The sequence below is a fragment of the Salmo salar genome, chromosome 24, assembly GCF_965601325.2.
Source record: "Salmo salar chromosome 24, fSalSal1, whole genome shotgun sequence".
Taxonomy (NCBI): Eukaryota; Metazoa; Chordata; class Actinopteri; order Salmoniformes; family Salmonidae; genus Salmo; species Salmo salar.
The window spans coordinates 3,614,950-3,640,225 of record NC_138314.1 but is presented as its reverse complement, the minus strand read 5'-3'; the positions used below and the strand labels follow the sequence as shown (position 1 = coordinate 3,640,225).

Below are 25,276 nucleotides of genomic sequence, written 5' to 3'. Positions count from 1 at the left end.
AAACCTAGAATATCGTGGCGCTCTGCACGAGGCCTGACCTCGTAAATGCCTACTTAGACAACACACATCAGGTGCAGTTATAGGGGAAAAGGCTATTTAATGTATACATGATTCAATTAGTACATGTTTTAACCACAACGGTGTGATAAAATCACCCCCAACAAATATCTTTTTCGTTTTGTGAATTTGAGATTTTGGTCAGGCGCGTTGGCGGCCATCTCACATATATTGGGGTCTTAACAGACGTAGGCGCTGTTTTGTTCTGTACAGCAATTCAAATCGATTGTTTATCTAACGTTTGTTTACAATTTTACTAGCTAGCCGTCATATGGCTTCCACTTTACTGTCACCGATGGTAGATTATTACAATGATGAAGAAGAACTTGATAGTGTGGACGAGGACGATGATCGAAGCTTCAGGGGAATAGACTCGGAAGAAGGTAATGTTAGCTAAACTAGCTAGGTTCACGCGTTAGTTAGCTTTAGCTGGCTAACGCGTTACACTTGTTATATTTAATAAGGAACATTAATGTTAGATTTTTTAAATATTATATTAACATTCAAAAAATAAAAAATAAACTCATCCCCATTGAACTGTAAAGGCAGTACGTTTGAGCTGACGTTAGCTTGGGCAACGATGTCGTAACGATAGCTACAGTATCGTAGTTAACTAACTAGCTACCTACACATTATGGAAGATAGTTTTACTTTATTTGTACACTTTTGTACACTTTTACAAGGCTTTTGAGAGAGTTGAACATTTTCTTTTTGAGACTTAGATTTTGGGGTTTTGGTCTATTTTCAAAGTGTAATTAAGACACTTTACACTAATCGTAACATCTCTGTTAAATTATCCCATTGAACTTCACAGAGAATCGACATTAGATGCGGAATTTAACATGGATGCCAAACTTTTATTTTTTGGGATCCCACAAGTTATGGCAAAATATCAATATGTATAGTTTTAGGGGTATTCAGATACAAGATAAAGAGAACATTCACAATTTGCTGACGACACCACCATTTTTTTTTAAAGAACATGAAGTCAGGAAAGCTATTGAATGTATTAATGCCTTCTCACATGTATCTGGTTTATCCCTGAATATTAGGAAATGTGAATTATTTGCGTTGAAAAAATGTGATTTAAACTCATGTAATATCCTTGTAAAAGATGTGATCACATATCTTCGTATTAAAGTTAGCAAGGAGCAGAAAGAAAGGGACAACTTAAATTTCTCTCCTATTGTAGAGAAAATTGTAGAGATTTAACTGCTGGTTATTAAGAGATATTTCTTTATCTGGACGTGTAGTTTTGTCAAACTCTGAAGGTCTGTCAAGGTTAGTGTATACCTCCCTTGCCTTGGATGTTCCTCTGTCAGTAACTATTTAACTTCATATGGTGGAATAAACCTCAATATTTAAGAAAAGCGGTAATATGTAGAACCCAAAGTGAGGGAGGGTTGAATGCTCTGGGTTTTAAAACCTCTAATATAATCTAAGATAAAATGGATACAAAACTATTTAAGAAATAAGGATTGCATTTGGAATATAGTCCCTAATTTAATATTCCAACAAATTGGTGGTCTAGAATTCTTGTTCAAATGCAACTCTGATGTGGGTAAGATCTCTATTAAGTTTTCTAACTTTCATAAACAAGGACTTCTAACTTGGAACCTCATGTACAAACACAATTTTTCCCCGCATAGATATACAATCTTGAATAATAAAGACATGAGATAGAAAAACAAGTCTTTGTTTTTCCATAACTGGTTTGACAACAGCATTATCTGGGTTAAACAATGATTGAATAATGATGGACAACTATATGATTATCCAGAATTCATGAGAACACACAAATCCTGAGGAGTTTCAAATAGTTGTTAGAGCTGTCCCTAAAAGTGCTATTCTTCTTTTATGAGAATATAACAGTACTCCAAGTGCTACTGTTGAGGATTTTGTAGCCTCAGTACAGCTAGAAGGAATTGACATTTTAAACTATAAATGTAATAACGTGTATAAAAGAGAACTGTCATGATGTTACTATTCCCTCTGCTAGAATATACTGGAGAAGTGAACTGGAACAAAGTCTTGTTGTTGTCTGGGAAATACTACATCTAAAAAGGTGAAAGAAGTATCATACAAACTAATTCAAAGAATCTACCCTGTAAAGACCTTTATCATACACAGTTTTAAAATAGCTATTGATAACGTGTATTTTGTGGTTGTGACCCAGAGACTCTTGACCATTTATTTTGGGCTTGTCAGAAGATTTTGGGTTGAGTAAAAATATTTTATTTTAAAATAAACTAGCTACTATTAATGTTCATTTGAAAGACTCTGATATTATGTTTTAATTTGATCCAAATGATATGGACCCTGATTTAACTTTAATTGTTAATTTGTTTATTTTCATGGCAGATAATTTATCCATGAAATGAAGTGGGCGGAGAACAAACCCCTCTTCACATTTTGTCTAAGAAAATTTCTAAATTACATTTAAATTCAGTAAGTGTAAAAAACAAAAAGCAATTCGTATCATAAACATTTTTGACAAATTGAAAATGTATCTCGATATGTAACACCCCTGTCTGTTAGGTTTATGTACTCTTGTTTGTATATTTCTGTGATTGTATTTGTTTTGTTACTTAGTAGAAAAAGACAAATCAAAAAAAGATGACTGGCTAGCTTAATCAACAACACAGTAGTGATGGGCATTCCGGCTCTTTTCAGTGAGCTGGCTCTTTTGGCTTCCAAACGGGTCTTTAAAAAAAATACAAAACATTTTTTAAGTCAAACAGTTTGCGATAGTTTGACTATAATTGATGTTCAAACAATTCTAATTAAATTATTAAATTAAATCCTATTCTACCTTAACAACAATGTATTTAAAAATGTATTGGTTTGTTATGAAAAAGAATGCTACTAAACATTTGCATTTAAAGTATAACTTTTTTAATGTATATAAACAAAGTGCATATAAATCTAACCATTCAAAACGAATACAATCTGAACAACATAATAATAGAATATTGCACCATATCAAAGAAAAATAAATAACAATATGCAAAACTGCAGCATCCCACTTAAAACATTAAACTGATCCCTCTTTTCTCTCTCTTCTTTAGTGCCATGTTATAACCAGCAGCACACAGCAATGCTGACCATATTTTGCTTTTATGAGAGATTTGCATTCAGAAATGCAAGCTACCTCACTTCAGGGGCTGATGCGGTTTCTTCTCTCAGTAATTATTTGTCGTGTTTTTGAGAAGACCCTCTGAGGGAACGGATGTGGCCACTATGCAGAGTCTCCCTGTCATGACTTTACTAAGACGTGGGTAGACAGAGGCCTTGTTCTTCCACCAGCTCAGAGGGTCTGCAGACCTTTGGAGGAGGGGCTCCTCCAAATAGGATCGGACCTCCATTATGGCATCTGCTGAGGGATTCCTTCGTGCTGCATCCCCAGTTGCTCTCTCGTCAAACGGCAGACGTTTGTGGCACTACTGCTGGTGCTTCTGCTCCATCTGATCCCTCTTCTTCCTGTTGCCCTGGTGCCTGAGCCAGCTGACTGCTGGGGCTGCCCCTCCCTGCTGAGGTTATTCTTTGAAGAGCCTCATCAATCGCTCTGGCATCACTGAAGGCTAACTTCTTAAACCTGGGGTCAAGTGCAGCGGTTTCTGATAGCACGTGATTATATTCCATTCTGTGGAACTTTCTGTCCATTGATGAACATAGGGTGTCCATCAACTCTGTCACATGTCCTGTGGTTACATTTGCTTCTCTCTGGCGGCTGGCTGTGATTCGCTGCAGACCCTTACACAGGAGTATCATTTTTGAGGCTGTCACATAGCTGAAAAGAGAGAACAGTAATACTACATTCTCATCTACTGCTAATATACATGTATAATACTGGATTAAATAATGTAGTAATAACTGCACCTCTCTCCACTGATCTCCACAGTGACCTGCTCAAAGGGTTCCAGGACTCTGCACACCTCCACCACCTCCCATTCCTCTTGGGTCAGAGCATCAACAGGTGCATTGACGATGGCATCCTTTGACTCAAGAAACCACTTCAACATATAAAATGTTGAATTCCACCTTGTAGTGCAGTCTTGTTTAGGCCTCAGCTCAGGTATCCCCATCTGGCGTTGTGTAGACTTTAGTTTTTCAGCACCTACTGTGCTCCTGTGGAAGTATTCCACAGCTGCTTTCACTTTGTCCACAGTGGGCTTCATCACCTTCAGAGCATCTCTTACAATTAGGTTGATTGTGTGGGCAAGACATGGATGATGGGTCCATTTAAACATTTTCATGGCTTTGGTTATGTTAGCTGCATTGTCGCTAACACAACAGACCACTTTTCCATCTACTTGCCATTCTCTGGCCACTCTCAACAGTTCCTCTGCCAAGTTTTCTGAGGTGTCTGTCGCTGAACTCAAAGCAGTCCAGAAGACAGCTAGACATCGAAAAATCTTCAATGAAGTGACATGTAGCCAACATGTAAGAAGTGGTTACCCTTGATGTCTAGCAGTCAGTGTTAAGGCAAACTGCAGTAGCATTTTGGACTCCTTCCCACACTGAAGCCTGTGTGCTCGTACAGTTGTGGAATAAGTGATTTTGAAAGGGTTTTCTTGCTTAGAAATTAGAGCAATAGTCTAAATCCAATGTACACAATTCCAAAACCACTGTCATCCACGATCGAAAATGGTTGGAAATCGGTGGCAATCCTTTTAGCCAATGCAATAACAATTTGGCCTTGTTTTGCTACAGACAGACTTTGGCATAAACCGGTCCATAGAAGACTGCGTTGCTGTGGGTTGCGGAGTAGGCCTACTTGACTGAGTGGATACATCTACATGTGTGGAGGTGCTGGCTCCACCACTATCACAAGCAGGCCCGCTAGTTTCTTGAAGCTCTGCTACAGCTAGCTTCACAGTTGGGTGCACAGTTTGCATATGCCGGTGTAGGTTGTGCGTAGAACTGGCGTTATGAGATTTTGTTTTGTCAAATTCTACACTGCTCTAACATTGTCTACATTATTCAAATGCTACTGTGCTTCCGACTCATTTTCCAGCTGTTGTTTCACTGCTGCCCTTCCTCTCTCCTCGGCTGCTGAGTGTGTGACTGAGTGAGTTGGCTCGGCCCTCCCTCACGCATCTTTGGTTCATTGGTTGACACTGTCTGATTTGACAGGAACAACAGGTGAGGCTGTTAGTCTGAGCAGACGGTCAGAACGAATGTGTGCGCTTGAGCATTTAGGCCTATTTTATTTAATTTTTTTTCGTTCTTTGAATTAGTTAATTCTATTCATCTTTTGATTATTCATATCTTAATGTGTTTATGTATAAATAGATTCGGCTCTTCTGAGACTCGTTCGCGAACGACCCATCACTACAACATTCATGGGGGGATCTGGCACCACGACGAGTGAACCAGAATCAAGGCAGGATTTACAGGAGACGTTGAATATGGCGATTCTCCTTTTAAACGCCATATTCTGGTTCACACGAGGAGTAACGTTAGTAGCTTGCTGGCAAGAAAGCTACCTGTCACGGGGAGGAGTTCATGTATTTTTCAACTTTCATGGTTTGCATCCAAGCCTGGTTGTAAGTCTTCTAACGAGTTAACGTTACAGCAAACCATGTTCTGGTCTGATGGTAGACAGATTGCTAAAGTTAACGAAGAAAGCGTTCATCTTGTTACCCCTGTGCACTGGAGTCTCGATTCTGCCATCTGGCTCATTTAATGTTAAAATATTAGTAGTAAAGTTAGGAACAAGTCAGGGCAGGCAGTAATTCTCAGTAACGTTAGAACATTGACATGTGGCAAGAAACGCTCCAAATGGCTTTACCACCTGCGATTTAATTGATTGGCCTGTTCTGACACGGTCTTGGTGTGAAGTATATGGAACGTGTTTTATTTTTGTAATTATCTTTGCATGTGGATGGTGGTTGGATTGAGGCCCAGCCAAGCTCATTAAAACTTTCAGGAATGACGCTAGCCAACAACGTTAACTGACTTTGATGGATAGTTGTTTTATCAAAGGTAAGGTCATCCATTTTTAAACTGTCTAGCTAGCGTAATTTTGTCGACTAGTAGATATCTGGCTAACGTTACAGTACAATTCGCTGACAGGTAACCGGTAAAACCTTTGCGCTGGCAAGCTCAGTAGCAAGGCAACAAACGTTAGCTAGTTGACAAACGAGCTAGTCAGGGTAGCTAGGTAGGTAATGTCACGTAACGTTCGGCAAAACATAGGTGAAGATTGAATCTAAGAAACTCGCTTAATTAGCTAGCTATCCAAGTCTTCTGAGTGAGTCGTTGCTAAGCTAGCTAACGTCAGCTTGCCACATCACACCGCACGCCTGGAACTTGGCTCCATCAGCTACGCAATAGCAACTGTGCTAGCAAGTCAACATGCGGCAAACGTTCGGCAATCAAGGTAAAACCGTTCGCTATTGAGAATTAGTTGGATAGTCAAATGAGAAACGACTAATTACTTGAGTCGATTTCTTTCTGCCGTGGTACATTTCTTTCTGCGACGTTTCAACGAGAAGTTGTTGATACAAACGGGCCAGCCTCTTCGCGGAATGTCTAGCGTGCTAGTTTACCACTTTGCTTGTGACGGTAGTAGCCTACTAAGTCAGATAAGTAGCGAACTACCTAGTTTATCCTACGACAAACTAATTTAGCTACCCAAGCTATATTTGAATGTGTCGATGGGGGAAAACCTGTGCCTTTATCAGCCTCCGCACCTCGTTTTTCTGTGTTTTGGTATACGTTTATGTAAGTTTAAACATAAATGGCTGGTAACCGAGTCATGGGTGACGCAAATAATGGTAACTTTACTGAGTGCATAGGATTTTACTAGTCTAACGTTACTAAGATTTCCGGACTTTTTTTTATGGAGGACCGCATGTCCTAAAAGTATTCATATCATTGATTTGGGAGTGGTATTGACCAACGTGTTCTGAAAATGTAGTCTTGGCATGCCATATGATATTGCCTAATTTGGTACCTTAAACCTAAGGTGTATAGCTAGTATACTTTAATAACTGACATCAGGCTTTTTTGCCTTTTTTCAGACACTGAAGATGCCAGTGAAACTGACCTAGCGAAACACAACGAGGATGATTATGTGGAAATTAAAGAACAGTGAGTTTTCCCCAAATGCATGGTTACGCTGGATAGATTAATCAGGGCTCTCCAACCCGGTTCCTGGAGCTCTACCGTCCAACTCTAACGTAGCGCACTTGATTCTAATAATTCGCTTGTTGATAAGCTGAATCAGCTTAGTTACAACTGGGGTAGGAGGGAAAACCTACAGGAGGGTAGCTGTACAGGAACAGGGTTGGAGAGCCCTGGAATAGATGATGACATGGACCAAATGGGATGTTCAAAATGTAGCCCGATCTTGAAGGACTAAATGTACAGATACAGTAGTTGTTTGTGATAATCATGTTTGTTTTGTTGCAGGATGTACCAAGACAAGTTGGCATCATTGAAAAGGCAGTTGACGCAACTCCAAGAAGGTAATGTCACTGTTTCTAATTATCCCCACAGCATTTATTTTATTGTATTTTTATTTAACTAGGCAAGTCCGTTAAGAACAAGTTCTTATTTACAATGACCCCCTACCCCGGCCAAACCTGGAAGACGCTGGGCCGATTGGGAGTCCCATAGAGTGGCGCACAATCACGGCCGGTTGTGATACAGCCTGGAATCGACCAGGGTCTGTAGTGACGCTTCTACCACTGAGATGCAGTGCCTTAGACCGCTGCCTCTCTCGGGAGCCCTTTAATTTATGAATTCAACCGACTCCGTGGCCTTGTGGTTAGTGTCCGCCCTGAGATTGGAAGGTTGGGAGTTTGAGTCCCAGCTGAGTCATAACCAATACTGTAAAAATGGGAACCGATGCATCTCTTCTTGCCACTCAGCATCAAGGAGATAGATTGGCAGTAAAGCCCTGTGATAGACTAGTGTCCTGTCCATGGGGTATATTTGTACATCAAGCTGCCTCACGCTACAGAAATAGGCTCCTGCTCCTATGAACTGTTCTGTCTCGCGCAAGCTAAGGCATGTGCAAGGCTACTTTATTTATGAATTTGGCCTATCCTATAATCTATTAATCATCCTCACTGTAATAACAGTATTTGATTAGCAATGTCATAAATCCCTCAACATGCTGAAGTAGGAGCTTAGCAGACCTTTATCATTTGACACAACTGTTACGATGACACCTCAGAGGTAGTGTTGTTCCTTGCAAAAATTGGTTGAATATGGACGTTACATGCTTTTTTTTTTCTCATCCCTGCAGGAACACTTCAGGAGTACCAGAAGAGAATGAAGAAGCTGGACCAGCAATATAAAGAGAGACTTCGCAATGCTGGTAAGATCACTGTGCACTGTTTTTGAACTAGATGGGTGTTTCAGTAGTTGTTTTCCACGTGTAGAGGCCATATTCTTTATCATTTGATCTTGAACTCACCCAAGGGTGTGCAGGTTTTGTGATAAGTCGATGGGACAGACAGGGAGGGAGTAACTGACGTTTCAGTCAACATGAGCGTTACCGTTGTGTTTTCTGTTTCCTACAGATCTCTTCCTCCAACTAGAGGTAAGACATGTTTGATATTATTACTTAACATTGTAATTCCGTTGAATAATTAGCCTGCCATGATGTCCTTTTGACACAGTGAACATCCCCGGGCCTCTCCTCCTCTTTTTCTGTCTTTCACAGACAGAACAGGTGGAGAGGAACCACATCAAAGAGAAAAAAGCGGCGGTGAAGGAGTTTGACGATAAGAAGGTTGAGCTGAAGGAGAATTTAATTGCGGACCTGGAGGAGAAGAAGAAGATGATAGAGAATGAGAAATTAACAATGGAGTTGACTGGCGGTAGGAGAATCACTGAAAAAGATAAGATAACAAAGAAATCTCCCCCCCCTCATGTGGGGATTAAACAAAATGAGAGAAAGATGAAAAAAAACTTGACGACTTTGTAGGCTAATTTATTTCTGTCAGTGCAGTGGAAGTGTTTTAGAGATGAGAAAGAAAGTGTTTTAGAGATGAGAAAGAAAGCTTTTAAGCCCATCTCAGATCTCACAGCCTTGGTATTAACATGGGTGCCAATTAAAATGGCCTAGTCTTAGATGCATTGTGTTCTTACTGAAAATGTGCATCTTTCATGCTAATCACTCAGCTGATGATCTTGTTACTGTGCAGTAATGTTATTAAAATCTGTAAGGTCATGTAACTTTACGTAATGAGAATACATTACATATATTATAGTTATCAATATACTGATATACATTTAATCTGTTTTAGTTATTTCTTTGAGTGTCAGCTGCAGTGAACTCATGGTTTGTTTCCCTCTAGATTCTATGGAGGTGAAACCCATCATGACCCGGAAGTTGAGGAGGCGGCCCAACGATCCAGTCCCCATTCCAGACAAACGAAGGAAACCGGCACCTGATATCCTTTACAACTCTCTGCTTGTTTATAGAAGGGTTGACCCGAGCTATGCGCTGTGCAGAATCCATCTGTCTTCAATAACAATCTGGTCTTTACTGATTTTTAGTTACAGTACATTTCCCATTTGTAATTTGCACAGATCGTATAACAAACTCCAAATAATATTTCTGTAAATAACAGTATCTGGGTACAAATTATGATTTTATGATGAGTTGTCCTTAACTAGGCACACCTCAGTTAAACTATTTGCTAACAGACGACCAGATAATGGAAGATCTGCGAACACTGAACAAGCAGCTGAAGTCCCCTAAGCGTCCAGGTTTTACTACTCTTACGATTGTTTCAGTTAGTCTAAAGACCTATTCAGCTAAAATGATAAAATACATCAAGTTATTAAAGGATTTTAGTTCAGAAAATATTATTCATTTTAGATACATTTGTTAAATATAAAAACCTGCCCAGGCCACGCTATAGTAAGTTAACTATTTACATTGAAATGACTAGACAGATTTTTTTTTTGTTTTGTTCTCATGCCATGTTTTCTCCCCCAGTGTCTCCGTCTTCTCCAGACCATATGCCCACCACTCCAGTAGAGGCCCCTTCACAGCGCTATGAAGCCCGCATCGAAGAAGGAAAGCTCTACTATGACAAGAGATGGTACATACAGTGCATTCGGAAAGTATTCAGACCCCTTGACTTTTTCCACATTTTGTTACGTTATAGCCTTATTTTAAAATTGATTAAATTGTTTTTTTCCCCCCAATCTACACACAATACCCCATAATGACAAAGCAAAAACGGATCTCTCCAGAGATGTTCGATCGGGTTCAAGTTTGCGCTCTGGTTCGGCCACTCAAGGACATTCAGAGACTTGTCCAGAAGCCACTCCTGTGTTGTCTTGGCTGTGTGCTTAGGGTTGTTGTCCTGTTGAAAGGTGAACCTTCGCCGCAGTCTGAGGTCCTGAGCGCTCTGGAGCAGGTTTTCATCAAGGATCTCTCTGCTCCGTTCATCTTTCCCTCGATCCTGACTAGTCTCCCAGTCCCTGCTGCTGAAAAACATCCCCACAGCATGATGCTGCCACCACCATGCTTCACCGTAGGGATGGTGCCAGGTTTTAATCTTGGTTTCATCAGACCAGAGAATCTTGTTTCTCATGGTCTGAGAGGCCTTTGGGTGCCTTTTTGCAAACTAAGCGGCTATCATTTGCCTTTTACTGAGGAGTGGCTTCCGTCTGGCCACTCTATCATAAAGGCCGGATTAGTGGAGTGCTGCGGAGATGGTTGTCCTTCTGGAAGGTTCTCCCATCTCCACAGAGGAACTCTGGAGCTCTGTCAGAGTGACCATCGTGTTCTTGATCACCTCCCCGACCAAGGCCTTTTTCCTCCGATTGCTCAGTTTGGTTGGGCGGCCAGCTCTAGCAAGAGCCTCGGTGGTTCCAAATTTCTTCCATTTAGGAATGATGGAGGCCATGGTGTTCTTGAGGACCTTCATTGCTGGATAAATGTTTTGTTACCCTTCCCCAGATCTGTGCCTTGACACAATCCTGTCTCGGAGCTCTACAGACAATTCCTTCAACCTCATGGCTTGGTCTTTGCTCTGACATGCACTGTCAACTGTGGGACAATATGTAGGCAGGTATGTGTTTCCAAATCATGTCCAATCAATTGAATTTACCACAGGTGGACTCCAATCAAGTTGTAGAAACATCTCAAGGATGATCAATGGAAACAGGATGCACCTGAGCTCAATGAGTCTCATGGCCAAGGGTCTGAATAGTAAAGGTATTTATTTTTTGATATTTAATACATTTGCTAAAATAAAAAAACGTGTTTTGTCTTTGTCATTATAGGGTATTGTGTGTAGATTGAGGGAATTAAATGTCTTCAATCAATTTTAGAATAAGGCTATAACATCAGAACATTTGGAAAATGTGAAGGGCTCTGAATACTTTCTGAATGCACTGTACATACATACTGTGAAACTTCAATTAATAGCCAGTAATTCTTTCACTTTTTTCAGTCACTGAAAACAACAGTGGTTATTAGAGACAGGCTTCTATTTAAGCCAGGCGTCTATTTCCTTAATGCACACAGCTTTTGCTTAATACAATTTTGAAAACTCAATATTACCACACTGTTTATTGTGACAGTATAAACATTGTAATAACAAATCCATCAAAAATCAGACTTGGCTGCCTATCATGCACCCCCTATTTTTGAGCTTCAGCACCATTCTCATGCCGTGCGCCTTGTGCCTTGAATCCCATGTAATTGCAGTAAATGTGTGCCAGATGCCCGGCTATTTATTTTGTAAATATTTTTTTATTTAACTAGGCAAGTCGGTTAAGAACAAATTCTTATTTACAATGATGGCCTAGGAACAGGGGGTTAACTGCCTTGTTCAGGGGCAGAACGACAGATTTTTACCTTGTCAGCTCGGGGATTCGATCTAGCAACCTTTCGATTACTGTTCCAACAATCTAACCACTAGGCTACCTCCCGCCCCTATTAAAATGGACCGGCGGCTGAGACTGCTTTTAATTTAAGTTTAATATAAATGCATGCAAAGCTTTTTCAATCACAATGGCATCTGTTTATCTTCACTTTAATTTGTTTTATTTGACTATTTTAAAAACACAGAAGAAAAATGGGATTTTCATTTAGGTTGATCAAGTCAAACTTAGTTCCACTGTGGTCCTTTTTATTGACAGCTGTGGTTGAACACTGTTTAAAAACAAAAAAAATGGGGCAAAACATGTGATCTACTAAACTGGTTTATTATAGAATATTGAGTGTTTTTAATCCATGATGCAGTTGACTTTTATTAGCCACTAGATGGCAACACACCCTTATAAATACTATACAACAGGAATTGTAGCCTTTACTGGCTGTATTTCTGGCATGTCTGCAAAGGATTTTCAAACAAGATCTTAGTGATCTTAACTACCAAATACTAAAATGCATTATCTGCCCTCTGGTCAGTAGAGAAAGGTTATGTCTTATTTACCAACATTCCCACCATTGATTGGATATCTGCCACCATGGATTTACATTTCACTGTCATGGGGCTAGAACATGCCTTTGGCCATTCTGACAGAAAGGACTGAATGTTGGCTTTACTTGGATAATCCGTCCTCTCAGGCCCCTTGGGTAGAGAGGGAGAGTCTAGCGCTCCCTGCATAGGACAGATGTCAATGAATAATTCCTTTTGAAGAGTGGACATTTTAAATGTGTTCCTTTCCATGACTTTCATGAAGCCTCTGATACATTTTGAAATGAGAGAGGGCTCAGGTGAGGGACCACTAAGTAGTGCTTGCTGCTATCTGTCTCACTCTGTTGTTAACCGTGAAACTATATGGCTTTGGTGAGGTTACTGGATATACCACGTCCATGGGGAAATGTACTATCCACATCTACTCCTTTCAAAGTGATTACTGTCTGTTCCACCTGCTATTGCTCTTACCTCAGGGTGACTCTCCCCAGACAGAGTATATGATAATCCAAGATTACCTGGCTGACTGTCATACAGGAGAAGCAGATTCTGTTAGATTACCTTTAAAAATACTTTAAATAGTGTGTGTGCAGTACCAGTCAAAAGTTTGGACACCTACTCATTCCAGGGTTTTTCTTTATTTGTACTATTTTCTACATTGTTGAATAATAGTGAAGACATCAAATCTATGAAATAACACATGGAATCATGTAGTAAGTGTTAAACAAATCAAAATATATTTGAGATTCTTCAAATAGCCACCCTTTGCCTTGACAGCTTTGCACACGCTTGGAATTCTCAACCAACTTCATGAGGTAGTCACCTAGAATGCATTTCATTCAACAGGTGTGCCTTGTTAAGTTAATTTGTGGAATTTGTTTACTTAGTGTGTTTGAGCCAATCAAGTGTGTTGACAGCCCTATTTGGTAAAAAACCAAGTCCATATTTGGGCAAGAACAGCTTGAACAAGCAAAACAAAACGACAGTCCATTACTTTAAGACATGGTCAGTCAATACGAAGATTTCAACTTTTTAAAGTTTCTTCAAAGACAGTTGAAAAAAAACAAGCAGTATGATAAACTGGCTCTCGTGAGGACCGCCACAGGAAAGGAAGACCCAGCGTTAACTCTGCTGCAGAGGATATGTTCATTAGTTACCAGCCTCAGAAATTGCAGCTCAAATAAGTGTGTCAGAGTTCAATTAACAGACACATCTCAACATCAACTGTTCAGTGGAGACTGCATGAATCAGGCCTTCATGTTTGAGTTGCTGCAAAGAAACCACTACTAAAGGTCACCAATAAGAAGACACTTGCTTGGGCCAAGAAACACGAGCAATGTACATTAGACCAGTGGAAATCTGTCCTTTGGTCTGAGTCCAAATTTGACATTTTTGGTTCCAACTACTGTGTCTTTGTGAGAAGCAGAGTAAGTGAACGGATGATCTCCACATGTGTGGTTCCCACCGTGAAGCATGGCGGAGGTCTGATGGTGCTTTGCTGGTGACACTGTCTGTGATTTTATTTAGAATTCAAGGCACACTTAACCAGCATGGCTACCACAGCATTCTGTAGCTATACGCCATCCCATCTGGTTTGTGCTTAGTTCCACTATCATTTGTTTTTCAACAGGACAATGACCCAACACACCTCCAGGCTGTGTAAGGGCTATTTGACCAAGAAGGAGTGGAGGGCAGCATCAGATGACGTGGCCTCCACAATCACCCGACCTCAGCCCTATTTATTTTATTTATTTCACCTTTATTTAACCAGGTAGGCAAGTTGAGAACAAGTTCTCATTTATAATTGCGACCTGGCCAAGATAAAGCAAAGCAGTTTGACACATACAACAACAGAGTTACACATGGAGTAAAACAAACATACAGTAGAAAAATAAGTATATACGATGTGAGCAAATGAGGTGAGAAGGGAGGTAAAGGCAAAAGGCCATGGTGGCAAAGTAAATACAACATAGCAAGTAAAACACTGGAATGGTAGATTTGTAGTGGAAGAAAGTGCAAAGTAGAAATATAAATAATGGGGTGCAAAGGAGCTAAATAAATAAATACAGTAGGGGAAGAGGTAGTTGTTTGGGCTAAATTATAGATGGGCTATGTACAGGTGCAGTGATCTGTGAGCTGCTCTGACAGATGGTGCTTAAAGCTAGTGAGGGAGATAAGTGTTTCCAGTTTCAGAGATCTTTGTAGGTCGTTCCAGTCATTGGCAGCAGAGAACTGGAAGGAGAGACGGCCAAAGGAGGAATTGGCTTTGGGGGTGACCAGAGAGATATACCTGCTGGAGCGCGTGCTACAGGTGGGTGCTGCTACGGTGACCAGTGAGCGGAGATAAGGGGGGACTTTACCTAGCAGGGTCTTGTAGATGACCTGGAGCCAGCGGGTTTTGCGATGAGTATGAAGCGAGGGCCAGCCAATGAGAGCGTACAGGTCGCGGTGTTGGGTAGTATATGGGGCTTTGATGACAAAACGGATGGCACTGTGATAGACTGCATCCAAATTATTAAGTAGGGTATTGGAGGCTATTTTGTAAATGACATCGCCGAGGATCGGTAGGATGGTCAGTTTTACGAGGGTTATGTTTGGTAGCATGAGTGAAGGATACTTTGTTGCGAAATAGGAAGCAAATTCTAGATTTAACTTTGGATTGGAGATGTTTGATGTGAGTCTGGAAGGAGAGCTTACAGTCTAACCAGACACCTAGGTATTTGTAGTTGTCCACATATTCTAAGTCAGAACCGTCCAGCGTAGTGATGCTGGACGGGTGGGCAGGTGCAGGTAGCGATCGGTTGAAGAGCATGCATTTAGTTTTACTTGTATTTAAGAGCAGTTGGAGGCCACGGAAGGAGAGTTGTATGGCATTAAAGCTTGTCTGGAGGGTTAACGCAGTGTCCAAAGAAGGGCCAGAAGTATACAGAATGGTGTCGTCTGCATAGAGGTGGATCAGAGACTCACCAGCAGCAAGAGCAACATCATTGATGTATACAGAGAAGAGTTGGCCCAAGAATTGAACCCTGTGGCACCCCTATAGAGACTACCAGAGGCCCGGACAACAGGCCATCCGATTTGACACATTGAACTCTGTCAGAGAAGTAGTTTGTGAACCAGGCGAGGCAATCATTTGAGAAACCAAGGCTATTGACTCTGCCTACGAGGATGTGGTGATTGACAGCGTCGAAAGCCTTGGCCAGGTCAATGAATACGGCAGCACAGTATTGTTTCTTATCGATGGCGGTTACGATACCGTTTAGGACCTTGAGCGTGGCTGAGGTGCACCCATGACCAGCTCTGAAACCAGATTGCATAGCGGAGAAGGTGCGATGGGATGCGAAAGGGTCGGTAATCTGTTTGTTGACTTGGCTTTCGAAGACCTTAGAAAGGCAGGGTAGGATAGATGTATAAGTCTGTAGCAGTTTGGGTCAAGAGTGTCCCCCTCCTTTGAAGAGGGGGATGACAGCAGCTGCTTTCTAATCTTTGGGAATCTCAGACGACACGAAAGTAAGATTGAACAGGCTAGTAATAGGGGTTGCAACAATTTCGGCAGATAATTTTAGAAAGAAAGGGTCCAGATTGTCTAGCCCGGCTGATTTGTAGGGGTCTAGATTTTGCAGCCCTTTCTGAAATTGAGATGAGTAGGACCGCGGAGTGGCGGAAAAGCAGCCAACAAGTGCTCAGCATATGTGGGTACTCCTTCAAGACTGTTGGAAAAGCATTCCAGGTGAAGCTGGTTGTGAGAATGCCAAGAGTGCAAAGCTGTCATCAAGGCAAAGGGTGGCTATTTTGAAGAATCTTAAACAAATCAAAATATATTTTATATTTAACACTTTTCTGGTTACTACATGATTCCATATGTTTTGATGACATCACTATTATTCTATAATAGTAATAGTAATAATAAAGGAAAAACCCTTGAATGGAGTAGGTGTCCAAACCTTTGACTGGTACTGTATGACATTCTTACCTGAATAGACTGATCCCTGCTCTTACCCCCTCACTCAATGTCAGTCGATTAAACATTAGAGGAGCGACATTTAAATATTTTTCCGTTTAATTTAAATGTCCTCGTGTTTTTTGTAAGGACACTGCTTAGAAATGTCTGAAATGGCTACTGACTACAAGGTAAGATAATGATCATGCATTCATTTCCAGCATGAGAAGTGTTTAATTGCTAATGTTTTTTGGCTCATGTTTTTTTGTTCTTGTCTTGACCCTGTCAGGTACCATAAGGGCCAAGCCATCTACCTGGAGTCAAAGGAGAACACCAAGATCAGCTGTGTCATCAGCTCTGTGGGAACAAACGAGGTGAGTGTCAGACCCTTATAGCCACTAGCCTGGTCTAAGATATTTGTGCTCTCTTTAGTCATTGCATACTACCCTGAACAAAAATATAAACGCAACATGTAAAGTGTTAGTCCCATGTTTTATGAGATGAAGTTAAAGATCCCAGAAATGTTCCATATTCACTAAAAGCTTATTTCTCTCAAATCTTTTTACAAATTTGTTTACATCTCTGTTAGTGAGCATTTCTCCTTTGCCAAGATAATCCATCCACATGACAGGTGTGGCATATCAAGAAGCTGATTAAACGGCACAATCATTACACAGATGCACCTTTTGCTGGGGTCAATGAAAAGCCTCTCTAAAATGTGCAGTTTTGTCACAGAACACAATGCCACAAATGTATCAAGTTTTGAGGGTGTATGCAATTGTCATGCTGACTGCAGGAATGTCCACCAGAGTTGTTGCCAGAGAATGTAATGTTAATTTCTCTACCATAAGCCGCCTCCAATGTCATTTTACAAAGTTTGGCAGTATGTCCAACCGGCCTCACAACCGTAGACCATGTGTAACCACGTTAACCGAGGACCTCCACATTTGGCTTCTTCACCTGCGGGATCGTCTGAGACCAGCCATCTGGACAGCTGATAAAACTGTGGGTTTACAAAACCAAATAATTTCTGCACGAACCGTCTCAGTGAAGCTCATCTGCGTATTCGTCGTCCTCACCAGGGTCTTGACCTAAAAGAATTATGGCCACTGGCACACTGGAGAAGTGTGCTCTTCACGGATGAATCCCGGTTCAACTGTACCAGGCAGGTGGCAGACAGCTTGTATGACATTGTGTGGGTGAGAGGTTTGCTGACGTCAACAACGTGAACAGAGTACCCCATGGTTATGGTATGTCCAGGCATAAGCTACAGACAATGAACCGAATAGCATTTTATCAATGGCAATTTTAATTAGCACAGAGATACTGTGACGAGATCCTGAGGCCCATGTCGTACCATTCATCCTCCGCCATCACCTCACGTTTCAGCCTAAATATGTACGGCCCAATGTCGCAAGGGTCTGTGCACATTTCCTGGAAGCTGAAAATGTCCCAGTTCTTCCATGGCCTGCATACTCAGACATGTCACCCGTTGAGCATGTTTGGGATGCTCTGGATCGATGTATGACAGCGTGTTCCAGTTACCGCCAATATCCAGCAACTAAGCACAGCCATTGAAGAGGAGCGGGACAACATTCCACAGGCCTCGATCAACAGCCTGATCAACTCTATTTGAAGGAGATGTTGCATGAGGCAAGAACTGGTCACACCAGATTCTCACTGGTTTTGGATCCACGACCCTACATTTTTAAGGTATCTGTGACCCACATGCATATCTGTATTCCCAGTCATATGAAATCCATAGGTCAGTGCCTAATTGATTAAAATTGACCTATTTTAATTTTTACTTTTTTTTAAATACATTTTTTTATATATATATATTTTTTATTACATATTTTTTCAATTTTTTAATAATAAAAAAATAAATAAAATATATATATATATATATATATATATACACACACACACTGCTCAAAAAAATAAAGGGACACTTAACCTGTTATGGCTAGGGGGCAGTATTTTCACGGCTGGATAAAAAACGTACCTGATTTAATCTGGTTACTACTCCTGCCCAGTAACTAGAATATGCATATAATTATTGGCTTTGGATAGAAAACACTCAAGTTTCTAAAACTGTTTGAATGGTGTCTGTGAGTATAACAGAACTCAAATGGCAGGTCAAAACCTGAGAGATTCCTTTACAGGAAGTGGCCTGTCTGACCATTTCTTGGCCTTCTTTGCCATCTCTATCTTTTACAAAGGATCTCTGCTCTAACGTGACACTTCCTACGTCTTCCATGGGCGCTCAGAGCCCGGGAAAAACCTGAATGTCGTCATCCCAGCCCCAGGCTGAAACACATTATCGCCTTAATCAAGTGGCCGATCAAGGGACTGTGGGCTTAGGCGCGTGCCCTGGCCGCCCCCGTCTTTGTGATTTTTCCTCTGTTTGCCGAAAAGGAGATTCCCGGTCGGAATATTATCGCTTTTTTACGAGATAAATTGCATAAAAATTGATTTTAAACAGCGGTTGACATGCTTCGAAGTACGGTAATGGAATATTTAGAATTTTTTTGTCACGAATTGCGCCATGCGCACGACCCTGATTTACCATTTCGGATAGTGTCTGGGACGCACGAACAAAACGCCGCTATTCGGATATAACGATGGATTATTTTGGACCAAACCAACATTTGTTATTGAAGTAGCAGTCCTGGGAGTGCTTTCTGATGAAGACAACAAAAGGTAATCAAACTTTTATAATAGTAAATCTGATTTTGGTGAAGGCTAAACTTGCCGGGTGTCTAAATAGCTAGCCTGTGATGGCTGGGCTATGTACTTAGAATATTGCAAAATGTGCTTTCACCAAAAAGCTATTTTAAAATCGGACATATCGAGTGCATAGAGGAGTTCTGTATCTATAATTCTTAAAATAATTTATGCTTTTGGTGAACGTTTATCGTGAGTAATTTAGTAAATTGTTAGTAAATTCCCCGGAAGTTTGCGGGGGGTATGCTAGTTCTGAACGTCACATGCTAATGTAAAAAGCTGTTTTTTTATATAAATATGAACTTGATTGAACAAAACATGCATGTATTGTATAACATAATGTCCTAGGTGTGTCATCTGATGAAGTTCATCCACCACTGGCCTGCTGGCCCCCCTACCTCTGAGGAAGCACTGTTCCCGCTCAGCCCAGTCAAAACTGTTCGCTGCTCTGGCACCCCAATGGTGGAACAAGCTCCCTCACGACGCCAGGACAGCGGAGTCAATCACCACCTTCCGGAGACACCTGAAACCCCACCTCTTTAAGGAATACCTAGGATAGGATAAAGTAATCCTTCTAACCCCCCCCCCCCCCCCCCCCCCTTAAAAGATTTAGATGCACTATTGTAAAGTGGTTGTTCCACTGGATATCATAAGGTGAATGCACCATTTTGTAAGTCGCTCTGGATAAGAGCGTCTGCTAAATGACTTAAATGTAAATGTAAATGAAGATCATCAAAGGTTAGTGCTGCATTTAGCTGTCTTCTGGGTTTTTGTGACATTATATGCTAGCTTGAAAAATGGGTGTCTGATTATTTCTGGCTTGGTACTCTGCTGACATAATCTAATGTTTTGCTTTCGCTGTAAAGCCTTTTTGAAATCGGACAGTGTGGTTAGATAACGGAGAGTCTTGTTTTAAAAATGCTGTGAAATAGTCATATGTTTGAAAAATTGAAGTTTTTGTATTTTTGAGGAATTTGTAATTCGTGCCACGCCTATCATTGGATATTGGAGCAGGTGTTCCGCTAGCGGAACGTCTAGATGTAAGAGGTTAAACAACACATCCTAGATCTGAATGAAAGAAATAATCTTATTAAATACTTTTTTCTTTACATAGTTGAATGTGCTAACAACAAAATCACACAAAAATAATCAATGGAAATCCAATTTATCAACCCATGGAGGTCTGGATTTGGAGTCACACTCAAAATTTAAAGTGGAAAACCACACTACAGGCTGATCCAACTTTGATGTAATGTTCTTAAAACAAGTCACAATGAGGCTCAGTAGTGTGTGTGGCCTCCACGTGCCTGTATGACCTCCCTACAACGCCTGGGCATGCTCCTGATGAGGTGGCGGATGGTCTCCTGAGGGATCTCCTCCCAGACCTGGACTAAAGTATCCGCCAACTCCTGGACAGTCTGTGGTGCAACGTGGCGTTGGTGGATGAAGCGAGACATGATGTCCCAGATGTGTTCAATTGGATTCAGGTCTGGGGAACTGGCGGGCCAGTCCATAGCATCAATGCCTTCCTCTTGCAGGAACTGCTGACACACTCCAGCCACATGAGGTCTAGCATTGTCTTGCATTAGGAGGAACCCAGGGCCAACCGCACCAGCATATGGTCTCACAAGGGGTCTGAGGATCTCATCTCGGTACCTAATGGCAGTCAGGCTACCTCTGGCGAGCACATGGAGGGCTGTGCGGCCCCCCAAAGAAATGCCACCCCACACCATGACTGACCCCCCGCCAAACCGGTCATGCTGGAGGATGTTGCAGGCAGCAGAACGTTCTCCACGGCGTCTCCAGACTCTGTCACGTGCTTAGTGTGAACCTGCTTTCATCTGTGAAGAGCACAGGGTGCCAGTGGCGAATTTGCCAATCTTGGTGTTCTCTGGCAAATGCCAAATGTCCTGCACGGTGTTGGGCTGTAAACACAACCCCCACCTGTGGACGTCGGGCCCTCATACCACCCTCATGGAGTCTGTTTCTGACCGTTTGAGCAGACACATGCACATTTGTGGCCTGCTGGAGGTCATTTTGCAGGGCTCTGGCAGTGCTCCTCCTGCTCCTCCTTGCACAAAGGCGGAGGTAGCGGTCCTGCTGCTGGGTTGTTGCCCTCCTACGGCCTCCTCCACGTCTCCTGATGTACTGGCCTGTCTCCTGGTAGCGCCTCCATGCTCTGGACACTACGCTGACAGACACAGCAAACCTTCATGCCACAGCTCGCATTGATGTGCCATCCTGGATGAGCTGCACTACCTGAGCCACTTGTGTGGGTTGTAGACTCCGTCTCATGCTACCACTAGAGTGAAAGCACCGCCAGCATTCAAAAGTGACCAAAACATCAGCCAGGAAGCATAGGAACTGAGAAGTGGTCTGTGGTCACCACCTGCTGAACCACTCCTTTATTGGGGGTGTCTTGCTATTTGCCTATAATTTCCACCTGTTGTCTGTGCCATTTGCACAACAGCATGTGACATTTATTGTCAATCAGTGTTGCTTCCTAAGTGGACAGTTTGATTTCACAGAAGTGTGATTGACTTGGAGTTACATTGTGTTGTTTAAGTGTTCCCTTTTTTTTTTTGGAGCAGTGTATATAAAAAGCCTTTTTTTCTCCTTATGAATTGTAACACAGTAAGATCTTTGAAATTGTTGCGTTTTTGTTCAGTTTAGTTTGCTAGACGGCACAAACTGATCTGGTGCCAGGCTACACAGCAACAGCTATGCGTTTTAGCCGTATGTCTTCTACAGTTTAGGAATCTTGGACTGCATGACTTAAAACACTGTGGAATGTTAGAAATTGTGTGACATTTAGATTTTTGCTGCTTTTTCATCCACTAAACTTGTGATTTCCCCTACAGATGCTCTTTCTTATTGCATGGAGAGCTAATGAGTAATTTGTTCTGTTTCCCCCTCACAGATCTGGGTGAGGAAGACCAGTGACAGCACAAAGATGAGGATCTACCTGGGACAACTGCAGAGAGGAGCGTTTGTCATCCGACGGCGGTCGGCAGCATAGAACACATGCCCCTTCTGTTTATCCATCCATCTCTATAGCATCTTCCTCGTTCTATCCCTTTTTGTAAGTATAGTACGTGGCTTCCCTCATGTTGATCCCCTGCCCTACTGTGTGCCTGAGGAAGTTTTCTCAATGACTTCCTGACGTTTCAACTAGGGATGCACCGATATAAAATCTTTGCCCAATATCGATATTTTCCTTGCCAAATAAACCGATACCCGATATTTACATTTTTTGCGGCCTTTTTAAAATGCTGTAAAATAGTCATATGTTTGAAAAATTGAAGTTTTTGTATTTTTGAGGAATTTGTAATTCGCGCCACACCTATCATTGGATATTGGAGCAGGTGTTCCGCTAGCGGAACGTCTAGATGTAAGAGGTTAATTAAGCATGTCCCAGTTTAGGTCACCTAACAGTACGAACTCTGAAGATAGATGGGGGGCGATCAATTCACATATGGTGTCCAGGGCACAGCTCGGGGCTGAAGGGGGTCTATAACAAGCGGCAATGGTGAGAGACTTGTTTCTGGAAAGGGGGGTTTTTAAAAGTAGAAGCTCGAATTGTTTGGGCACAGACCTGGATAGTATGACAGAACTCTGCAGGCTATCTCTGCAGTAGAATGCAACTCCGCCCCCTTCGGCAGTTCTATCTTGTAGGAAAATGTTACAGTTAGGGATGGAAATTTCAAGATTTTTTTGGTGGCCTTCCTAAGCCAGGATTCCGACAAGGCTTGGACATCCGGGTTGGCGGAGTGTGCTAAAGCAGTGGAAAAAACAAACTTAGGGTGGAGGCTTCTAATGTTAACATGCATGAAACCAAGGCTTTTATGGTTACAGAAGTCAACAAATGAGTGCCTGGGGAATGGGAGTGATGCTGGGGGCTGTAGGGCCTGGGTTAACCTCTACATCACCAGAGGAATAGAGGAAGAGTATGGTAAGAGTACGCCTAAAGGCAATAACAACTGGTCGTCTAGTGCGTTCAGAACAGAGTAAAAGGAGCAGATTTCTGGGCGCGGAAGTATAGATTCAAGGCATAATGTACAGACAAGGGTATGGTAGGATGTGAGTACAGTGGAGTTAAACCTAGGCATTGAGTAAGGATGAGCGAGTTTTTGGCGCTAGAGGCACCATTTAAGCCAGGTGAGGTCACCGCATGTGTTGGGGGTGGAACAAAAGGACTAGATAAGGCTTATTGGGCTGGGCTGGAGGCTCTACAGTGAAATAATACAATCACTAACCAAAACGGCAGTAGACAAGGCATATTGACATTAGGGAGAGGCATTTGTAGCCAGTGAGTAGCTAGGCGAGTGAGTAGCTAGTGTCCAGTGACTAGCTAGGCGAGCTGGAGACATGGCGATTCAGACAGCTTGCAGGCCGGGGTAAGCAGATGGGGGACGTAGCAACGGAAGAGCCTGTTAACTGCCCGAGGGGGTTTCATGTCGGCAGACTGGTCGTGATGGATCGGCGGTGCTCCGTGTCGGCAGTAAAAGGGTCCAGGCCAATTGGCAAAGGAGGTATTGAAGCCCAGGAATTGGCTGATGGATCTCTTCAGCTAGCCGGGAGATGGGCCTAGCTCGAGGCTAGCTCCAGGTTAACTGGTGCTTGCTTCGGGACAGACGTTAGCCAGGAGTAACCACTCGGATTGCAGCTAGCTAGCTGTGATGATCCGGTGTAAAGGTTCAGAGCTTGTTGTCGGAATCCGGAGATGTGGTAGAGAAAAGCAGTCCAATATGCTCTGGGTCTATATCGTGATGTGCAGACTGACAGGATTTGACCGGGCTGAGGCTGGCTTATGTCCAAGCTAACTGACTACTTGCTAGTTAGCTGGCTAGCTTCTGATTGGGGTTCCATTTCTGAAGTATAAAAAAAATCAGATCCATACCAAATTGGGTGAGGCGGTTTGCAGGAGAGTATGTTCAGTCTGTAGATGGAAATTGAGATTTATAAATATATATGATAATAGATTTATCCGGTACAAGACAAAAACAGAAGTCCGACTGCTACGCCATCTTGGAACAGATGTTTTGTTGTCGGAAGTGTGCCTACATTATATAGGTATGCACGTCAGCTTTGAAATCGGTTTTGCACATCGTCGTTAAACTAGACATCGGGCCAGTTCCGAAGTTGGCATTTTTAATTAATATCAGCCGATTTCCGATATGCTCACAGATCTATCTTGCATCCCTAGTTGCAACCAATCAGGACCACTGGAAGGGAAGAGCGAGACTGTAACCAAGCATTCTGTCAATTGTTTTATTTTTTGGGGCCATCTTCCAGCACAGGTGGAAACCATTTTACCTAGGTTTTTGTTCTATTGTCATGATTCAAGCCCTGTTACAAATAGCCTGTAGGCTTTGTGTTGGGCTCAAAGGAATGGATAGCCCAGGTTTAAGACATTTTGTAATAGCTCCACCATGCCTGAGAGACTTCTGAATTATTTCCATTTTGCTTACGCTATCTACTCCTCTCAGATCTACACAAGATTATAGGGGCTCAAAGCTGATGGATAGGACTTATGTCTTTCTACACTTAACATATTTCTGTAACAGTTTCCTTGATCTGCCGTTCAGCCGGAATCATGCCATGTTTTCTAAGAGCGAAGCTTGTCTGAACTGCACCATGAATACGTGGAGGGGGAAATTTGTCTTGTCTTCTTCATCTGGTACATTGTCTGTTTAAAAATTTTTTTTGCTCCTGTTATATTGACCTTTTTATTGCTTATAAAAAAATATATAATGTATTGAATTGATTTAAGGTTTTAATTTTGTATCTGTGATATTGACATTAGATGAGTCTAATTCACTCGTGGAATAGCTATCGGACTTGGCTGGACTCTATTTGCACATGCGAAGATGAAACCTAACAATTTCTATTTGTACATTTTTGTGCGTTCCATTTATTAAAGATGTTATTGCCTTTGAGTTGACAAATCTACAAACAATACCCAATAATGACAAAGTGAAAAAGTTTTTAGAATTGTTTGCAATTTTATTTTAAAAAAGAAACACCTTATTTACAAAAGTATTCAGACCCTTTGCTATGAGACCAGAAATTGAGCTCAGGTTCATACTGTTTCCATTGATCATCCTTGATGTTTCTACATCTTGATTGGATTTACCTGTGGTACATT

General features: G+C 41.8%; 1 protein-coding gene across 11 annotated transcripts; it reads left to right on the top strand.

The window, feature by feature from the left end:
- Positions 1 to 207: 207 nt before the first annotated feature.
- On the top strand, positions 208 to 25,067 carry suds3 (SDS3 homolog, SIN3A corepressor complex component). Of its 11 annotated transcripts, XR_014382489.1 has the most exons (14): positions 208 to 440; positions 7,086 to 7,155; positions 7,477 to 7,532; positions 8,318 to 8,389; positions 8,595 to 8,614; positions 8,738 to 8,894; positions 9,375 to 9,470; positions 9,703 to 9,789; positions 10,022 to 10,127; positions 14,092 to 14,232; positions 14,649 to 14,772; positions 16,691 to 16,775; positions 22,049 to 23,449; positions 23,484 to 25,067. XR_014382489.1 is itself a non-coding variant. In XM_014171252.3 (11 exons), exons 1-11 carry the CDS (start codon positions 329 to 331, stop codon positions 22,145 to 22,147), a joined length of 960 nt encoding a protein of 319 aa, XP_014026727.1. In that variant the 5' UTR covers positions 209 to 328; the 3' UTR covers positions 22,148 to 25,067. The 11 variants fall into 11 exon arrangements, 1 of the variants encoding a protein (XP_014026727.1); XR_006761764.2 differs by having other exon boundaries at positions 22,049 to 25,067; XR_014382491.1 differs by lacking the exon at positions 208 to 440 and adding an exon at positions 5,046 to 5,606 and having other exon boundaries at positions 22,049 to 25,067.
- Positions 25,068 to 25,276: the final 209 nt, after the last annotated feature.

Excerpts from the sequence above, each read along its gene's own strand:
- suds3 (XM_014171252.3), top strand. The coding sequence starts at position 329 with ATGGCTTCCACTTTACTGTCACCGATGGTAGATTATTACAATGATGAA. Across the intron at positions 8,390-8,594 it reads AGAGAGACTTCGCAATGCTG|ATCTCTTCCTCCAACTAGAG; the intron begins GTAAGATCACTG and ends TGTTTCCTACAG. Across the intron at positions 8,615-8,737 it reads ATCTCTTCCTCCAACTAGAG|ACAGAACAGGTGGAGAGGAA; the intron begins GTAAGACATGTT and ends TGTCTTTCACAG.